This window comes from Schistocerca gregaria, chromosome 8, assembly GCF_023897955.1.
Source record: "Schistocerca gregaria isolate iqSchGreg1 chromosome 8, iqSchGreg1.2, whole genome shotgun sequence".
Taxonomy (NCBI): Eukaryota; Metazoa; Arthropoda; class Insecta; order Orthoptera; family Acrididae; genus Schistocerca; species Schistocerca gregaria.
This window is the reverse complement of record NC_064927.1, coordinates 269530966-269550632: the sequence shown is the minus strand read 5'-3', so window position 1 is coordinate 269550632 and position 19667 is coordinate 269530966. Positions and strand designations below refer to the sequence as shown.

At 41.8% G+C, this 19667-nt stretch overlaps 1 protein-coding gene across 8 annotated transcripts in view; it reads left to right on the top strand.

The window, feature by feature from the left end:
* The window catches only part of LOC126284616 (CB1 cannabinoid receptor-interacting protein 1-like), a 908627-nt gene that overhangs the window by 826804 nt on the left and 62156 nt on the right, over positions 1 to 19667 (top strand). For 3 of the 8 annotated variants that reach the window (XR_007551513.1, XR_007551512.1, XM_049983682.1), the window contains exon 5: positions 7146 to 7342. The exons of the other annotated variants lie outside the window; for them this stretch is intronic. Coding sequence is in view for 1 of the 3 variants with exons in the window: in XM_049983682.1 (XP_049839639.1) it covers positions 7146 to 7329 (184 nt within the window). In the remaining 2 variants the exon portion in view is untranslated. The remainder of the gene's footprint in view (positions 1 to 7145; positions 7343 to 19667) is intronic. 8 annotated transcript variants of the gene reach the window in all.

Here is a 19667-nt window from a genome sequence, read left to right as displayed (position 1 = left end):
AGAATTACAAGCTTTCGCAACCGATGGTTGCTTCTTCAGGAAAGAGGGAAGGAATGGGAAAGACGAAAGGATGTGGGTTTTAAGGGAGAGGGTAAGGAGTCATTCCAATCCCGGGAGCGGAAAGACTTCCCTTAGGGGGAAAAAAGAACAGGTGTACACTCGCACGCACATACATATCCATCCGCACATACACAGACACAAGCAGACATATTTAAAGGCAAAGAGTAAGGGCAGAGATGTCAGTCGAAGCGGAAGTACAGAGGCAAAGAAGTTGTTGAAAGACAGGTATGAGCGGCGGCAACTTGAAATTAGCGGAGGTTGAGGCCTGGCGGATATCGAGAATAGAGGATATACTGAAGGGCGAGTTCCCATCTCCGGAGTTAGGAGAGGTTGGTGTTGGTGGGAAGTATCCAGATAACTCGGACGGTGTAACACTGTGCCAAGATGTGCTGGCCGTGCATCAAGGCATGTTTAGCCAAAGGGTGATCCTCATTACCAACAAACACTGTCTGCCTGTGTCCATTCATGCGAATGGACAGTTTGTTGCTGGTCATTCCCACATAGAAAGCGTCACAGTGCAGGCAGGTCAGTTGGTAAATCACGTGGGTGCTTTCACACGTGGCTCTCTCTTTGATCGTGTACACCTTCCGGGTTACAGGACTGGAGTAGGTGGTGGTGGGAGGGTGCATAGGACAGGCTTTATACCGAGGGTGGTTGCAAGGGTAGGAGCCAGAGGGTAGGGAAGGTGGTTTGGGGATTCCATAGGGATGAACCAAGAGGTTACGAAGGTTAGGTGGACGGCGGAAAGACACTCTTGGTGGAGTGGGGAGGATTTCATGAAGGATGGATCTCATTTCGGGGCAGGATTTTAGAAAGTCGTATCCCTGCTGGAGAGCCACATTCAAGGTCTGATCCAGTCCCGGGAAGTATTCTGTCACAAGTGGGGCACTTTTGGGGTTCTTCTGTGAGAGGTTCTGGGTTTGAGGGGATGAGGAAGTGGCTCGGGTTATCTGCTTCTGTACCAGGTTAGGAGGGTAGTTGCGGGATGCGAAAGCTGTTTTCAGGTTGTTGGTGTAATTGTCGAGGGATTCAGGACTAGAGCAGATTCGTTTGCCACGAAGGCCTAGGCTGTAGGGAAGGGACCGTTTGATATGGAATGGGTGGCAGCTGTCATAATGGAGGTACTGTTGCTTGTTGGTGGGTTTGATGTGGACGGATGTGTGCAGCTGGCCATTGGACAGATGGAGGTCAACGTCTAGGAAAGTGGCATGGGATTTGGAGTAGGACCAGGTGAATCTGATGGAACCAAAAGAGTTGAGGTTGGAGAGGAAATTCTGGAGTTGTTCTTCACTGTGAGACCAGATCATGAAGATGTCATCAATAAATCTGTACCAAATTTTGGGTTGGCAGGCTTAGGTAACCAAGAAGGCTTCCTCTAAGCGACCCATAAATAGGTTGGCATACGAGGGGGCCATCCTGGTACCCATGGCTGTTCCCTTTAATTGTTGGTATGTGTGGCCTTCAAAAGTGAAGAAGTTGTGGGTCAGGATGAAGCTGGCTAAGGTGACGAGGAAAGAGGTTTTAGGTAGGGTGGCAGGTGATCGGCGTGAAAGGAAGTGCTCCATTGCAGCGAGGCCCTGAACGTGCGGGATATTCGTGTATAGGGAAGTGGCATCAATGGTTACAAGGATGGTTTCCGGGGGTAACAGACTGGGTACGGATTCCAGGCGTTCGAGAAAGTGGTTGGTGTCTTTGATGAAGAATGGGAGACTGCATGTAATGGGTTGAAGGTGTTGATCTACGTAGGCAGAGATACGTTCTGTGGGGGCTTGGTAACCAGCTACAATGGGGTGGCCAGTATGTTTGGGTTTGTGAATTTTAGGAAGTAAGTAGAAGGTAGGAGTGCGAGGTGTCGGTGGGGTCAAGAGTTTGATGGAGTCAGGTGAAAGGTTTTGTAGGGGGCCTAAGGTTCTGAGGATTCCTTGAAGCTCCGCCTGGACATCAGGAATGGGATTACCTTGGCAAACTTTGTATGTAGAGTTGTCTGAAAGCTGACGCAGTCCCTCAGCCACATACTCCCGACGATCAAGTACCATGGTCGTGGAACCCTTGTCAGCCGGAAGTATGATGATGGATCGGTCAGCTTTCAGATCACGGATAGCCTGGGCTTCGGCTGTGGTGATGTTGGTAGTAGGATTAAGGTTTTTCAAGAAAGATTGAGAGGCAAGGCTGGAAGTGAGAAATTCCTGGAAGGTTTGGAGAGGGTGATTTTGAGGAAGAGGAGGTGGGTCCCACTGTGATGGAGGACGGAACTGTTGCAGGCAAGGTTCAATTTGGATAGTGTCTTGGGGAGTTGGATCATTAGGAGTGGGATCAGGATTGTTTTTCTTCGTGGCAAAGTGATATTTCCAGCAGAGACTACGAGTGTAGGACAGTAAATCTTTGACAAGGGCAATTTGGTTGAACCTGGGAGTGGGGCTGAAGGTGAGGCCTTTGGATAGGACATAGGTTTCGGATTGGGAGAGGGGTTTGGAGGAAAGGTTAACTACTGAATTGGGGTGTTGTGGTTCCAGATTGTGTTGACTAGAATTTTGAGGTGTTGGGGGGAGTGGAGCTGGAAGTGGGAGATTGAGTAGATGGGAGAGACTGGGTCTGTATGCAATGAGAGGAGGTTGAGGTTTGTCGGAAAGGTTGTGGAGGGTGAGTGAGTTGCCTTTCCGGAGGTGGGAAACCAAGAGATTGGATAGTTTTTTGAGGTGGAGGGTGGCATGTTGTTCTAATTTGCGGTTGGCCTGTAGGAGGATGCTGTGTACAGCCGGTGTGGATGTGGGAGAGGAAAGATTGAGGACTTTGATTTGGGATAGGAGTTGACGGGTGTGTTCATTGGCCGAGTCGATGTATAGGTGAAGGATTAGGCGGGTGAGGGCTATGGATTGTGCTGTTTGGAACTGGTATAAGGACTGATGGAAAGAAGGATTGCAGCCAGAGATGGGAACTTTAAGTGTGAGGCCTTTGGGAGTAATGCCAAATGTCAGACAAGCCTGAGTAAATAAAATATGGGAGCGTAATCTGGCTAGGGTGAAGGCATGTTTGCGGAGGGAATGTAAATAAAATTTAATGGGGTCGTTGTAGGGATGTTGTGAGGTTGACATGGTATTAGAAGGTGGAAAGGGTAACATGAGGTTAAAGTGAAAGTAAATAGAGATTTATATAGGGAGAGATAAAGGTGTGAAAAAAGTCGAAAAAGTGTTGGTTTGAGATGAGCTATGTTGATCCTGTGCTGAACTTAGGTTGGTGAACAACAATGGGTGCAAAGGTTGGGTAGTTATGTTGTCTCCAGATCACGTTAAAGGGTGGGGAAATTGAAGAAAATTTAGGAAAAATTTTTTTCGAAAAAAGTTTCGAAAAAATAATTTCCGAAAAAATAATTTCCGAAAAAATAAAATTCGAAAAAAATGAATGGACACAGGCAGACAGTGTTTGTTGGTAATGAGGAGCACCCTGTGGCTAAACATGCCTTGATGCACGGCCAGCACATCTTGGCACAGTGTTACACCGTCCGAGTTATCTGGATACTTCCCACCAACACCAACCTATCCGAACTCCGGAGATGGGAACTCGCCCTTCAGTATATCCTCTCTTCTCGATATCCGCCAGGCCGCAACCTCCGCTAATTTCAAGTTGCCGCTGCTCATACCTGTCTTTCAACAACTTCTTTGCCTCTGTACTTCCGCCTCGACTGACATCTCTGCCCTTACTCTTTGCCTTTAAATATGTCTGCTTGTGTCTGTGTATGTGCGGATGAATATGTGTGTGTGTGTGTGTGTGTGTGTGTGTGTGTGTGTGTGTGTGTGTGTGGTGGGTGTGGGTGGAGAGAGAGAGAGATCATATTTGGTTTGTCTATGTCTGATGGTGGACTTAGTCCATAAGTTAACAATATCTAGAAATTGTCTGTCTGTCATTGATTGCAGTCTTCATGTGGTTGCAATCTATGCTTTTCATATTGTTGTTATTCAGCACATATTCCCATTGTCTGATAACTTAAAATTTCATTTCATACATTGCATTGTACCCTAAATTATTAATGAGTTTATTGCAACCAATAGGAAAAACAGTTTTTGAGCAAGGAATGACACATTAATATATTAATACTTAAATTGACAGATCGAGAGTGTCCATCTTTGCAGATTAAGCTAGCAATTCATCTCTGTTTGCTACAGATCTCGTAGACTTGCATCTTTTTGGAGGGTGCTTTCTTCATTTGTAAATCTCATATTTTTGCTTTTTGCAATTAAATTCAACATACATGGTTCCTTAATTTTCTTTGTTTGTTCACAAAAACTGTGCCAAGCAAATACTAATTGCTTTACAATAACACTATTGTACTTCACTAACTGTAAATAATTACTTTGGCCTAACACCAGCCCTAATAAAGAATTCTGACAACTTACACCTTTTTCAATATTCTCACCAGAAGGTAAAAATATAATTTAAACAAGTTGTTTTATAAAACTCATAGGTTTTTAATGTTGTATTTTGTAAAATGAACATTTTTAACGATTACTATGGAAATATACAAACTCTATTAAAAATAAATGGGTATTTTAGTTACCTACAATAACAACAAGTGTAATTTTTAAGCTTTAACATTTTATACAAAAATGCTGTTTTGCTACATAATGAAGATTAGTAAACTGAAAATTGTTTGCACTAGGAACAATCAGTTTTGTCATTAAATATAATTTTATTAAGTTACTTTTGGTTTTGCTCTGACCGTTACTCCTCATATTGTTATACGATGTTTAGTATATGATGAAAATTGAGACATGACCAATACATATATATTTATGTAATGAAATTATGGTGTACCATGTCATTTAATAATTAGCTGTTTCATGTAGTTTATTGGAGGAATCCTGGTCTGTTGCATTGTGTCTCACAAAGCATCATACTACAACAGTATTATGAAAAGGATGGATTACCACTTGTCATGCAGCAGAGGTGCTGAGTTGCTGATAGACCAAAAGTGTACTCGTTTGGCAGCCTTTTTGTTGTACCTATCTGCAACTCAGCTTCTCCGCTATATGATTAGTAGTAATGTGCACTTTTCATAATATGTCATTATTCCATTCTGGATTTTTCATTGTCTGAAAATACCATATTATATCGTTTCAAAAAATTAAAAATACACATGTACTGTATTACAGTACATGAAATACAAATCAGGCACTAGTCTCAGCATCTTTTGAACTTAGAAGAATCTAACAACAAAAAATGAAGTATTAATGCAAGAAAACTGTCCAGTATTGAGTAGATAAGCACACAATTTGGAGAAGCCTGTTCAAAGAGCTTTAAAATGTTACACTTACTTCCCAATACTTTTATTTCTTCTTAATAATACAAACTGGTGTCAGTTGACCTATACTTACATAACCACAATACAAGACAGAAAAATATTTTCCAAACAGACTTTGCTTCCTTTACTGGGTTTCAACAGAAATTTCTGTATTCTATTGTGAAGGTCTTCAACAAACATTAATTCAAAAAAAAAATTAAAATTGTATCTTATTAGGCACTCAAATATGTTGTCCAATTATACAAATTCAAACACAGGAAGTTTCTGTTATTTGGGGTCAATGTTGATCATAAACAAGCCTATATCTCTACAGAACACAGATAACTGTTTTTCTATGGTAAATACAAATATGATCAACTAGATATTAAGCACATAATAGGGTATTAACAATATCTGTTTAATATAACTGAGGGAGTGGCAGCTTCATTGTCAATATTATGATGTTAAATTGAGTAGGTACAACTAGTTTGCTACAGGTTAACAATAGTTAGTTATTAACACAGTGTTTAGGAGCTGTTTCTCTTATTCCACATCTGTGGAGCTTCTAACTCATGGTATTATCTAAGAACATGAAGAATGAATGAATGAATAAAAGAGTAGCAGTTTGTCATTACATTTTCAAAAATATCAGGAACAGCCACAAATTTTTGGACATGTTAGAAACTTCATCAGTACTTTAATTTGTAGATATTTACCTTAAAAGCACACTGTTTGTTAAAAGTGGGTTCATTTAATAAAACATTGTGAATACCACATATATGGCCATTTAGTTACAGCCTCACTAACATTAATTGAAAGTTAGTTCATTAATATAAGGTTTTATTGCAGCATAAATCTCTCTCCTTTTTCTACTGAACCTGGTTCAGTTTTAATATTTAATAGTGAATTCCTATCATGTCTGCTATTCTATTTATCTTTTCACTTTTATTCTGAGATTATCTGCACTTTTCAAACGCAGACTTACTTGCAGCATGAAGTACAATTTCATCTGTAGATTTCAAAATTAATATTTGAATTGCTTGCACCATACCTACAATCATGGAGTTTTCTCCCATTTGGGTACTGCCCCTTTTACATAACAGCTGAACAATGATGGTAATATGGCTACGAATATGATGGTAATAAACTGCAAATCTACACTGCATACTTTCTCATGTGAGGTTGTCTCACTTTGTTTCTTTTATTTCATCTTTGTTTTGTCAGATTCAGTCACTGCATTGCAACATTCTTTACCTCAGGATTTCAAAGGTCATATTTCACATCACATTTTGGGGGTTCTGTCATTGTCTACAAATTGCATGAAGGTACATTAGTAAATCTTTTAGTTTTCTTCATTTAGCAAGTGCAAATTCAAAAGTACTTAACTGGCACATTAAAATTTTTTTGAAGTTTTCATATTTTCTATTACCCTATTTTAGCCAGCAGTGTAAATGTCAGGCAATATAACAGTCATCACATTACTTTCTTCTGCACTGTGTAGTTAGTACATTCTAAAAACCTGTTATTCATATCATTTGTATAAAATTCTAATTTCTGAATCATATAGTGGTTTTAGAAACCTTTATGGACAACTCATAACTACAGAGACATCCTCTGATATTAGTTATTTGTTTCCTTTTAAGAATGTAAAATGTTATGTATCCAATAAGTGCTAATGTCATCTCACACAAATAAAGAGGAATTAAAAGAAAATGACAGATGCATGCTTCATTTACAATCAAAGCAAGATGTTTAAGTGGCCCTTGGGATGAATGCCAGATATAATGGAAACAATGACACAATATTTCAGTGGTGCAGCTGCCTGTCATCATCAGGTGTTGCAGAAAACTGAGTGCTTGCTGCTAGCAAGGCCCAGAGGAAATTCCTTTTTCCAGCACCGGAGGAAGCACACTGCAGCCTCTGTCCAGCTAGTGGACAGCAGGGTTACCGAGATCTCTCATACCTGTCCAACTGCAGACAGCTCTGATGAATAGCAATTTTCCAACAGTGAGTACTCCATTTTGTAGTGCTGATGGCATGCTTGTGTTCTGTTGGAATGTCTAGTTGTTTCAATTAGATGAGACATTCATCCCAGGAACCTCATAAACGAAGCATGAGGCATCAGAATACAAACTTAGTTGGGAGTAGGACTGGAAAATTGAGGAGCTTTGTGATGTACGGTGATGATGGCATAATGAATTTAAAATAAAACTACTGAGGGAACCCACTTTTTCAGCTATTCAATACATTAGACTGATAACAAAAGTTCATCTAGTAGAGTATACAGAAGATAGTTGTTAGATGACACAGTCTCAAAACAACACTTTTTAAAGCTTACATTCCAAGATTGTTTCACCCGTCACTATAGATCACCTGTTACAAAGAATGGTGTATTATAACTTCATTTAGGAAGTGGTAGATTGGATGGGAAGTTTGAGGAGGAAATGAGTTATATTGATTAATCTGTGAGATATCTCAGATAGTGTTTGTTTGACTGAGTGAGATGCTGCAGTAGTACAGCATTGTACTCAAATTTGGAAGGACAATTGTTCAGATACTCACTTAAGTTTACCATAGTTTCTCTAAAATGCTTCAAGCAAAATCTGGGATTACTGAAAAGGACACGGCTGAACTTCTTTCCCACCCCATCTCAGTTTGAGCTTTAGCTCTGTGTCTACTGACCTTGTCAGCAACAGGAATTTAAAACTAATCTTCCTTCCTTTCCTAGGCAGGTAAGATTAACAGTGAACACAGAAAGAATTTAAAGAAGAGCTCCACGGAACAGAACAGTCAAAAATTCATCTAGTAAATGAGGGAGAGTCATAGTGACACACCAACAATGGCAGATGCCACAAGAAAGACAGTTCACAAGCCCAGAGGAACATAATGTTTAATGCCTAAAAGCACATGTTCTAAGAAGAGTCAGGCACTAAGTTGCCGTAAGTCACTGTTATATGATTAGTGCCCACAACACAGTATTGAATTCAACCCAGAAAATGAACTGTTGATAAAAGATAATAATAACAAGAATCAAACAAAAGTGTACATAACGTTCACTTAATTACAGTGGACCATGATGGAGCTCAGTTATGAATGTACAAAATGTAAAAAACAGTTTGTGAGAAGATATAATATTGAATGATGTAAAACTTTTTGAAGCAGCTGTGAGAGGACATCTTGTAGGTTGGAAGTGAGAAATATAAGGGTAAGCAAAAATCTCTATGTTGAGGAATATGAACGAGACAATGTTATGGAGTTGAGACATGAGAACATGATGGACAAATAGTCTAAAGCCCTTATTACATATAAAAAAAATATGTCAAGGATTATTTAGATTACATGTGGGTATTACATCTGGTGTATAAGTGATAACCCATGTCAGTGATCTTCCTAAGAGTCAGTCCACCTATTGACTTGTACAGTTAACGTTCATGCAGTCAGATGTTATGCTTTACTGGTGCTATAGAATAACTTAAGGTACTTATGGAAAGGCAACATACTCTGTAAAAAGGGCTCTTTTGCTGCTGCAAGTTCATGTCAAGTTATTATATTAAAAAAGATACATATTTATTGGAAACTTCATTAATTATTAACTACCAATAAACTTCTTTACACTATTTGTACTCATTCATAAATAAGAACTCAAACATGCTTAACTTACTTCCTTAACATCTCCCTCCCAAACAAATCATTCCATCTCCTCCTCCAGTGAATCTCTTTCAACTTTTCAGTTCATTAGTTATGGGTTGGTTTCTCATTCATTTCATCTCTTGCCTAATACCATGTCTGTCAAGTATATTCTTGCTTCAGGATTTTAACAGGCAATGGCCTATCCATTATACAAATGATCCTATTGTGCTATTTGCACCTATAATGTTGATATTCAGTAATTTAATACTCCACTGAATAATATTGCAAGCTATATTTTTGCAGTCCTCAGCAGCTGTTGTAAGTTACTTTTTTAACTCTCTGGTTTATCAAATTCTTCAGTTACTCACATGTGCTCTTCCCAGTAAGAGTGTAATGGCTATTTTCAAAACTCGTGCTTTTGATCCTTTCTAATGATGTGTGAGTTCGTGTTCTTATTTCTGACACTTGGTATTGAGTCAGATCAGTTTATGATAACTTGACTGAAAGAATGGATAGGTTGATAGGACATATCCTGGGCATCAAGGCACATTTAATTTGGTAATGGAGAAAAAGGGAGGGGGAGGGAGGGTCCTAATGCACCTAGAATAGAGAGATGCATCATACCAGTCTTCAGACTGATGACCACAATAGCACCAGCTTGGTGTGCTTCATACTAAAAAGGTAAGAATTTTGATACAAATGAACAGACTCCCATCAAATCTGCAGATGTTATTTTTAATATCAGAATAGCAAGGGACAGTTAACCATCATCATCTGTCATAGATATAAGATTTACTCCTTGAAAGAAGACAACATATTTTAGTGAAGGCACTTCAAATATCAAATTTCTTTTAAAGCAAACTTTATTATAGGTGTCTTGATATTTGATCTCCAAATGATCATAAATACTTTCTTTTGCTCACTTTATAGTGCATGCAACAGTAGTTAGAGCTTATGATCATATCATTCATTCAAAGTGAAAACTTCAAACTTTTTACAAATTATAAAATAGTAGTTGTTACCCATGGCTGTGTTCACATATCAATAGTTTTGTTATGGCATGTGATGGTGAATATGTAAGCTATTGTATATGTAATAATGTCAGCTGCCCTCAAATGTCTGCTAGTTCACTCAACCCACCCCAACTTCCACAATGCATGATGCGGCAGCTTGTGTGGCACCTCTGCTGAGCACTGTATGCAAAGGACCATGGGCAGGAGTGTACATCTATACATTGTGCTATTGAAATAGCTATGGAACATGTGAATAATGCAACAAATTTAATAATTTTTTAACATGGCTTATGTTCACTGATATTAAAAAAAGTCCCATTCTCTACTTCACCCACTTAGATGTTGATATTTTTCTCCTTACTGTAGCTTATGTGCTTCCTCAAGTTTCAAGCAATCTCCATTTAAGATTTCATCAAAAGTAGTACAGTGGTTTAGTCATGAAAACAGAACATGCAGAGTTACTTCCACATTTATTATATTAGTCTGGATTTGGGATTTTTCTTCTTCATACCATACATTTCACATATTAAGTATCATTGAGCAGCTAGATGATATGAAATTGAGTCACTCATGTGCCACTAGGTCTCTGCAGGGAATCTAGAGCAATGTTGTCAGCAGAATTTCGCACAGCACCTAAAGAGTGTGTGGTGGAGGACTCACGCAGCAAAAGCAATTATCACGACTGATTAATTGTCAAATAAGCTAAGGTTCAGGAAATACGGAGGACAAGTAGCTATTCTGAAGTATAACAATGTTCTTCAAGATATTCAGAGACATTTCTGTCTATGTGGTATGTCATCAAGCTAAAATTTCACTTCAAGTCTAGAAAAAGTGACTATTAGACAGGCACAATAAAATAACACACAAACACACACACAATATTATGAGCTTTCGAAACCGGCGGTTGCTTCGTCAGGAAAGAGGGAAGGAGAAAGAAAGATGAAAGGATGTTGGTTTTAAGGGAGAGGGTAAGGAGCCATTCCAATCTCGGGAGCGGAAAGACTTACTTTAGGGGGAAAAAAGGATAGGTATATGCTCACGCACACACACACAAACACACACACACACATATCCATCCATGCATATACAGACACAAGCAGACTTATTTAAAGGCCAAAGCTTTGCGGGATGTGAAAGCTGTTTTCAGTGTGTTGTAACAACCTGAAAACAGCTTTCGCATCCCGCAACTACCCTCCCGACCTGGTACAGAAGCAAATAACCAGAGCCACTTCCTCATCCCCTCAAACCCAGAACCTCTCACAGAAGAACCCCAAAAGTGCCCCACTTGTGACAGGATACTTTCTGGGACTGGATCAGACTCTGAATGTGGCTCTCCAGCAGGGATACGACTTCCTCAAATCCTGTCCTGAAATGAGATCCATCCTTCATGAAATCCTCCCCACTCCAAGCATGTCTTTCCACCGTCCACCTAACCTTCGTAACCTCTTAGTTCATTCCTATGAAATCCCCAAACCACCTTCCCTACCCTCTGGCTCCTACCCTTGTAACTGCCCCCAGTGTAAAACCTGTTCCATGCACCCTCCCACCACCACCTACTCCAGTCCTGTAACCCGGAAGGTGTACACGATCAAAGGCAGAGCCACGTATGAAAGCACCCACGTGATTTACCAACTGACCTGCCTACACTGTGATGCTTTCTATGTGGGAATGACCAGCAACAAACTGTCCATTTGCATGAATGGACACAGGCAGAGAGTGTTTGTTGCTAATGAGGATCACCCTGCGGCTAAACATGCCTTGGTGCACGGCCAGCACATCTTGGCACAGTGTTACACCGTCCGAGTTATCTGGATACTTCCCACCAACACCAACCTATCTGAACTCCAGAGATGGGAACTCGCACCTCAGTATATCCTCTCTTCTCGATATCCGCCAGGCCTCAACCTCTGCTAATTTCAAGTTGCCGTCGCTCATACCTCACCTGTCTTTCAACAACTTCTTTGCCTCTGTACTTCCGCCTCAACTGACATCTCTGCCCTTACTCTTTGCCTTTAAATATGTCTGCTTGTGTCTGTGTATGTGCGGATGGATATGTGTGTGCGTGCTAGTGTACACCTGTCCTTTTTTCTCCCTAAGGGAAGTCTTTCCGCTCCCGGGATTGGAATGACTCCTTACCCTCTCCCTTAAAACCCACATCCTTTCGTCTTTCCCTCTCCTTCCCTTTTTCCTGAAGAAGCAAACGTTGGTTACGAAAGCTAGAATTTTGTGTGTATGTTTGTGTTTCTTTGTGTTTCTATTGACCTGCCAGCACTTTTGTTTAGTAAGTCACATCATCTTTGTTTATATATATATCTCATGTGGAATGTTTCCATATATAAAATAGAAAAAAACTTCCACATGGGAAAAATATATTAAAAACAAAGATTCCAAGACTTCCAAACGGGAAAGTGCCGGTAGACAGGCACAATAAAAAAAACACACAAACACACACACAAAATTTCGAGTTTTCGCAACCGGCGGTTGCTTCGTCAGGAAAGAGGGAAGGAGAAGGAAAGATGAAAGAATGTGTGTTTTAAGGGAGAGGGTAAGGAGTCATTCCAATCCCGGGAGCGGAAAGACTTACCTTAGGGGGAAAAAAGGATGGGTATATATTCGCACACACACACACACACACACACACATATCCATCCATACATATCAAATGTATGCCTTCACCCTAGCCAGATTACGCTCCCATATTTTATTTGCTCAGGCTTGTCTGACATTTGGCATTACCCCCAAAGGCCTCACACTTAAAGTTCCCATTTCTGGCTGCAATACTTCTTTCCATCAGTCCTTATACCATTTCCAAACTGCACAATCAATAGCCCTCACCCGCCTAATCCTTCACCTATACATCGACTCTGCCAATGAACACACCCGTCAACTGCTATCCCAAATCAAAGTCCTCAATCTTTCCTCTCCCACATCCACAACGGCTGTTCATAGCATCCTCCAACAGGCCAACCCCAAATTAGAACAGCATGCCACCCTCCACCTCAAAAAACTATCCAATCTCCTGGTTTCCCACCTCCGGAAAGGCAACTCACTCATCCTCCACAACCTTTCCAACAAACCTCAACCTCCTCTCATTACACACAGACCCAGTCTCTCCCATCTACTCAATCTCCCTCTTCCAGCTCCACTCCCCCCAACACCTCAAAATTCCAGTCAACCCAATCTGGAACCACAACACCCCAATTCAGTAGTTAACCTTTCCTCCAAACCCCTCTCCCAATCCAAAACCTCTGTCCCATCCAAAGGCCTCACCTTCAGCCCCACTCCCAGATTCAACCAAACTGCCCTTGTCATAGATTTACTGTCCTACACTCGTAGTCTCTGCTGGAAATATCACTTTGCCATGAAGAAAAATAATCCTGATCCCGCTCCTAATGATCCAACTCCCCAAGACACTATCCAAATTGAACCCTGACTGGAACAGTTCCGTCCTCCATCACAGCGGGACCCACCTCCTCTTCCTAAAACTCACCCTCTCCAAACCTTTCAAGAATTTCTCACTTCCAGCCTTGCCTCTCAATCTTTCTTGAAAAACCTTAATCCTACTCCCAACATCACCACAGCCAAAGCCCAGGCTATCCGTGATCTGAAAGCTGACCGATCCATCATCATTCTTCCGGATGACAAGGGTTCCACGACCGTGGTACTTGATCATCAGGAGTATGTGGCTGAGGGACTGCGTCAGCTTTCAGACAACTCTACATACAAAGTTTGCCAAGGTAATCCCATTCCTTTGTCCAGGTGGAGCTTAAAGGAATCCTCAGGACCTAAGGCCCCCTACAAAACCTTTCACCTGACTCCATCAAACTCCTGACCCCACCGACACCTCGCACTCCTACCTTCTACCTACTTCCTAAAATTCACAAACCCAAACATCCCAGTAGCTGGTTACCAAGCCCCCACAGAACGTATCTCTGCCTACGTAGATCAACACCTTCAACCCATTACATGCAGTCTCCCATCCTTCATCAAAGACACCAACCTCTTTTGGACGCCTGGAATCCTTACCCAGTCTGTTAACCCCGGAAACCATCCTTGTAACCATTGATGCCACTTCCCTATACACAAATATCCCGCACATCCAGGGCCTCGCTGCAATGGAGCATTTCCTTTCACGCCGATCACCTGCCACCCTACCTAAAACCTCTTTCCTCATCACCTTAGCCAGCTTCATCCTGACCCACAACTTCTTCACTTTTGAAGGCTACACATACCAACAATTAAAGGGAACAGCCATGGGTACCAGGATGGCCCCCTCGTATGCCAACCTATTTATGGGTCACTTAGAGGAAGCCTTCTTGGTTACCCAAGCCTGCCAACCCAAAGTTTGATACAGATTTATTGATGATATCTTCATGATCTGGACTCACAGTGAAGAACAACTCCAGAATTTCCTCTCCAACCTCAACTCCTTTGGTTCCATCAGATTCACCTGGTCCTACTCCAAATCCCATGCCACTTTCCTTCACGTTGACCTCCATCTGTCCAATGGCCAGCTTCACACATCCGTCCACATAAAACCCACCAACAAGCAACAGTACCTCCATTATGACAGCTGCCACCCATTCCATACCAAACGGTCCCTTCCCTACAGCCTAGGGCTTCATGGCAAACGAATCTGCTCCAGTCCTGAATCCCTGAACCATTACACCAACAACTTGAAAACACATTTCGCATCCCGCAACTACCCTCCCAACCTGATACAGAAGCAAATAACCAGAGCCACCTCCTCATCCCCTCAAATCCAGAACCTCTCACAGAAGAACCCCAAAAGTGCCCCACTTGTGACAGGATACTTCTCAGGACTGGATCAGACTCTGAATGTGGCTCTCCAGCAGGGATACGACTTCCTAAAATCCTGCCCTGAAATGAGATCCATCCTTCATGAAATCCACCCCACTCCACCAAGAGTGTCTTTCCGCTGTCCACCTAACCTTCGTAACCTCTTGGTTCATCCCTATGGAATCCCCAAACCACCTTCCCTACCCTCTGGCTCCTACCCTTGTAACCACCCCCAGTGTAAAACCTGTCCTATGCACCCTCCCACCACCACCTACTCCAGTCCTGTAACCCGGAAGGGAGAGCTCAAAGGGAGAGCCACATGTGAAAGCACCCACGTGATTTACCAACTGACCTGCCTACACTGTGACGCTTTCTATGTGGGAATGACCAGCAACAAACTGTCCATTTGCATGAATGGACACAGGCAGACAGTGTTTGTTGGTAATGAGGATCACCCTTTGGCTAAACATGCCTTGGTGCACAGCCAGCACATCTTGGCGCAGTGTTACACCGTCTGGGTTATCTGGATACTTCCCACTAACACCAACCTGCCAGAACTCCGAAGATGGGAACTTGCCCTTCAGTATATCCTCTCTTCTCGATATCCGCCAGGCCTCGACCTCTGCTAATTTCAAGTTGCCGCCACTCCTACCTCACCTGACTTTCAACAACTTCTTTGCCTCTGTACTTCTACCTCGACTGACATCTCTGCCCGAACTCTTTGCCTTTACAAATGTCTGCTTGTGTCTGTGTATGTGTGGATGGATATGTGTGTGTGTGTGTGTGTGTGTGTGTGTGTGTGTGTGTGTGTGTGCGCGCGAGTGTACACCTGTCCTTTTTTCCCCCTAAGGTAAGTCTTTCCGCTCCCGGGATTGGAATGACTCCTTACCCTCTCCCTTAAAACCCACATCCTTTCATCTTTCCTTTTCCTTCCCTCTTTCCTGACGAAGCAACCGCCGGTTGCGAAAGCTCAAAATTTTGTGTGTGTGTTTGTGTGTTATTTTATTGTGCCTGTCTACCAGCGCTTTCCCGCTTGGTAAGCCTTGGAATCTTTGTTTTTAATATATTTTTCCCATGTGGAAGTTTCTTTCTATTATATATACACTCCTGGAAATTGAAATAAGAACACCGTGAATTCATTGTCCCAGGAAGGGGAAACTTTATTGACACATTCCTGGGGTCAGATACATCACATGATCACACTGACAGAACCACAGGCACATAGACACAGGCAACAGAGCATGCACAATGTCGCCACTAGTACAGTGTATATCCACCTTTCGCAGCAATGCAGGCTGCTATTCTCCCATGGAGACGATAGTAGAGATGCTGGATGTAGTCCTGTGGAACGGCTTGCCATGCCATTTCCACCTGGCGCCTCAGTTGGACCAGCGTTCGTGCTGGACGTGCAGACCGCGTGAGATGACGCTTCATCCAGTCCCAAACATGCTCAATGGGGGACAGATCCGGAGATCTTGCTGGCCAGGGTAGTTGACTTACACCTTCTAGAGCACGTTGGGTGGCACGGGATACATGCGGACGTGCATTGTCCTGTTGGAACAGCAAGTTCCCTTGCCGGTCTAGGAATGGTAGAACGATGGGTTCGATGATGGTTTGGATGTACCGTGCACTATTCAGTGTCCCCTCGACGATCACCAGAGGTGTACGGCCAGTGTAGGAGATAGCTCCCCACACCATGATGCCGGGTGTTGGCCCTGTGTGCCTCGGTCGTATGCAGTCCTGATTGTGGAGCTCACCTGCATGGCGCCAAACACGCATACGGCCATCATTGGCACCAAGGCAGAACCGACTCTCATCGCTGAAGACGACACGTCTCCATTCGTCCCTCCATTCACGCCTGTCGCAACACCACTGGAGGTGGGCTGCACGATGTTGGGGCGTGAACGGAAGACGGCATAACGGTGTGCGGGACCGTAGCCCAGCTTCATGGAGACGGTTGCGAATGGTCCTCGCCGATACCCCAGGAGCAACAGTGTCCCTAATTTGCTGGAAAGTGGCGGTGCGGTCCCCTACGGCACTGTGTAGGATCCTACGGTCTTGGCGTGCATCCGTGCGTCACTGCAGTCCGGTCCCAGGTCGACGGGCACGTGCACCTTCCACCGACCACTGGCGACAACATCAATGTACTGTGGAGACCTCACGCCCCACGTGTTGAGCAATTCGGCGGTACGTCCACCCGGCCTCCCGCATGCCCACTATACTCAACTGCACATACGGTTCACGTCCACGCTGTCGCGGCATGCTACCAGTGTTAAAGACTGCGATGGAGCTCCGTATGCCACGGCAAACTGGCTGACACTGACGGCGGCGGTGCACAAATGCTGCACAGCTAGCGCCATTCGACGGCCAACACCGCGGTTCCTGGTGTGTCCGCTGTGCCGTGCGTGTGATCATTGCTTGTACAGCCCTCTTGCAGTGTCTGGAGCAAGTATGGTGGGTCTGACACACTGGTGTCAATGTGTTCTTTTTTCCAATTCCAGGAGTGTATATAATTCCAGAAGCTGTACCAAGACCAAAAAGTCTGTCACTATTGTTTTGTATACTTCCAGAACTCATTCTCCATTTTGTCTTACCATACACACTGACATCTGTCCATTCTATGATACAAGAATGTTAGTCATCAGAGAAAGCTACCCAGTGCTATTCCACAACCATGCTGTAATGGTGCTGTTGAGCAATCACACTTCTTTTCTGCCAACATACTGTCATTAGAATGGATGCATATACCACACTTCTGTTTAGGGCCCATAAAAACAGGACTTGGTTACTGTTTCTTCATATGATTACTGAGCTATTTAATTTAGTATGCTGGTCAAATTTCACAAACCATTCTAGTCAACAACAAACTCATTCATCTCAGACATCTGCAGCATGTAACACCTTTTGGGTTTCCATGGTGCTCACTCATATTGTCATTAGTTGATTCGGCTCTCCACAGAATGCAAGCATTCTGGAATACTGTCCTCCTCCTTTGAAAGCCAATAATGAGATAATTTCAGTTTGCAACTCAGGTACACTGTTTTCTTAACTTGCTACAGCCTTCTTATTTAACTGACTTGTTACAGCCTTCTTATTTAAGTGCTTCAACAGTGCAAATCATGTGAAGCCTTTCAAATGATACATGCTGCACTTACCACTCCTTTCAGGTCATCGTAATGATATGGGTCAACAGCTTGGATTGTAATTCTTCTTTGCTCATCATTTCAAAACAGCTACTTTAATATAAGGAATACCTGCCTTCTTGAACCATTTGCACTAAATTGATGTAGCATAATAAGCTCTAATCTGTCTTTAATTGATGCTCTTAGACAGGAGCTCCCAAACTTTCTCTGTAACGGAACCCTTTGAGAACCCTAGTACTGTGACAAAGCACCTTGTTTGTCCAGAAAGTTAATAAAATTTGAAAAAAAATGAGAAAAAACTTGTTTTATTCAGTGATCAGTTCAATTTTAAATTATATCTAGCAATACAGAAATCATAGTACAATTTTTAAAAAGCAACTACTATCATCAATGAACAATCCCATGTTATTAATTCTTTTGTGGATTACTTATGTACTTACTGTGGAACATGTGTTCCAGAAAACACAGTTAGGGAAACCCTGCTCTAATTTTACAATTGAAATTAATTTCATAATTAAAATTATATTTTAGTTGACTGAATTTACAGCAGCCTACCACAGAAGAATATTGCCACATGAGCATGTGTACTTGAATGACATGTTTGGGAAGCAAAATTGTGAACAGTTTTCAAATTAAGTACCATTTATTAAAATTTGATAACATTTGAAGATAATTCTGCATGCCAGCAAGTAAGAAGTTTGAAATAGACGCAGTGCTAATTTAAATTATGCATGGTATGCATTATCTGTGGCTTTTACAAAAAAAATAGTTTACATATTTCTTTGGCTTCATTCTGTTGTGGACAGTTAACCAATCTTATTTTGAGTTTTGTTTCATAAATACTCTATCTGTTTTAATAACATATTAATAACAAAGTAATAGTCCATGGCCACACCCTAAATGGAAGTACAACAGCATTTGAGATGATAGTTGAAAATTAACTGCTATGTGCAATCAACAGCCTCACGATATTTTGAGCATCATTTTTTATTGCAATAAACTGGTAACTTCATTTATTTGTTCTGAAGTAGGTGGATTAGTTACTCCTAAAACATTTCCTTTCAAAATGCAGTGGGTTCTGAAACCTCATCAAAATTCAGATTTTTGTGAAATGAAATGCTGCTCATGCAGCAGGTCAAATTTTTGCATTTAAGTTTAATCAGGAAATGTGGCAAAGAAAATTTCATGGTTGATATTAAACATTCTTTATTTTACTTTGGTGTACACGTTATACAGCCAATTTTTAATAAACTATTCTTAAGTAACAGGTCTGTATGTACATATAAGATTTTGTAGATATCACAGAATGTTTTATTCTGGTATTTCATCTGGAGATAGATGCCCCTTTGAGGATAGATCCCTTGATTAATAACTAAGACCCTCCAACCAACTTCCTTTTGATGTGTAAGTGTTTGAAGGCAACATCAGCAAAGTAGTGTCCAAAAGCTCATTTCAGATGTTGAAAATGCTAACCATTTAACATATTAAGTGACATATGTGAATATCCCACTCCAGCCATAGACATCACTAATTACCAGTACTGCCTCCTTTCTTTACATCAACATTCCACATGTTCACTGCTCATTATTTCCTCATCCAGCACTCAACTGAAAGCAAATGTTTCCTATTCATTAATGATAATTTCACATGTGAAAAGCAGATACATAAGCAAGTTATACGTATGTGAAATCAGATAAGCATCTCTTTCTTTTATGACAAACCCTTCATTGGCTCCAAGCAGAAGCC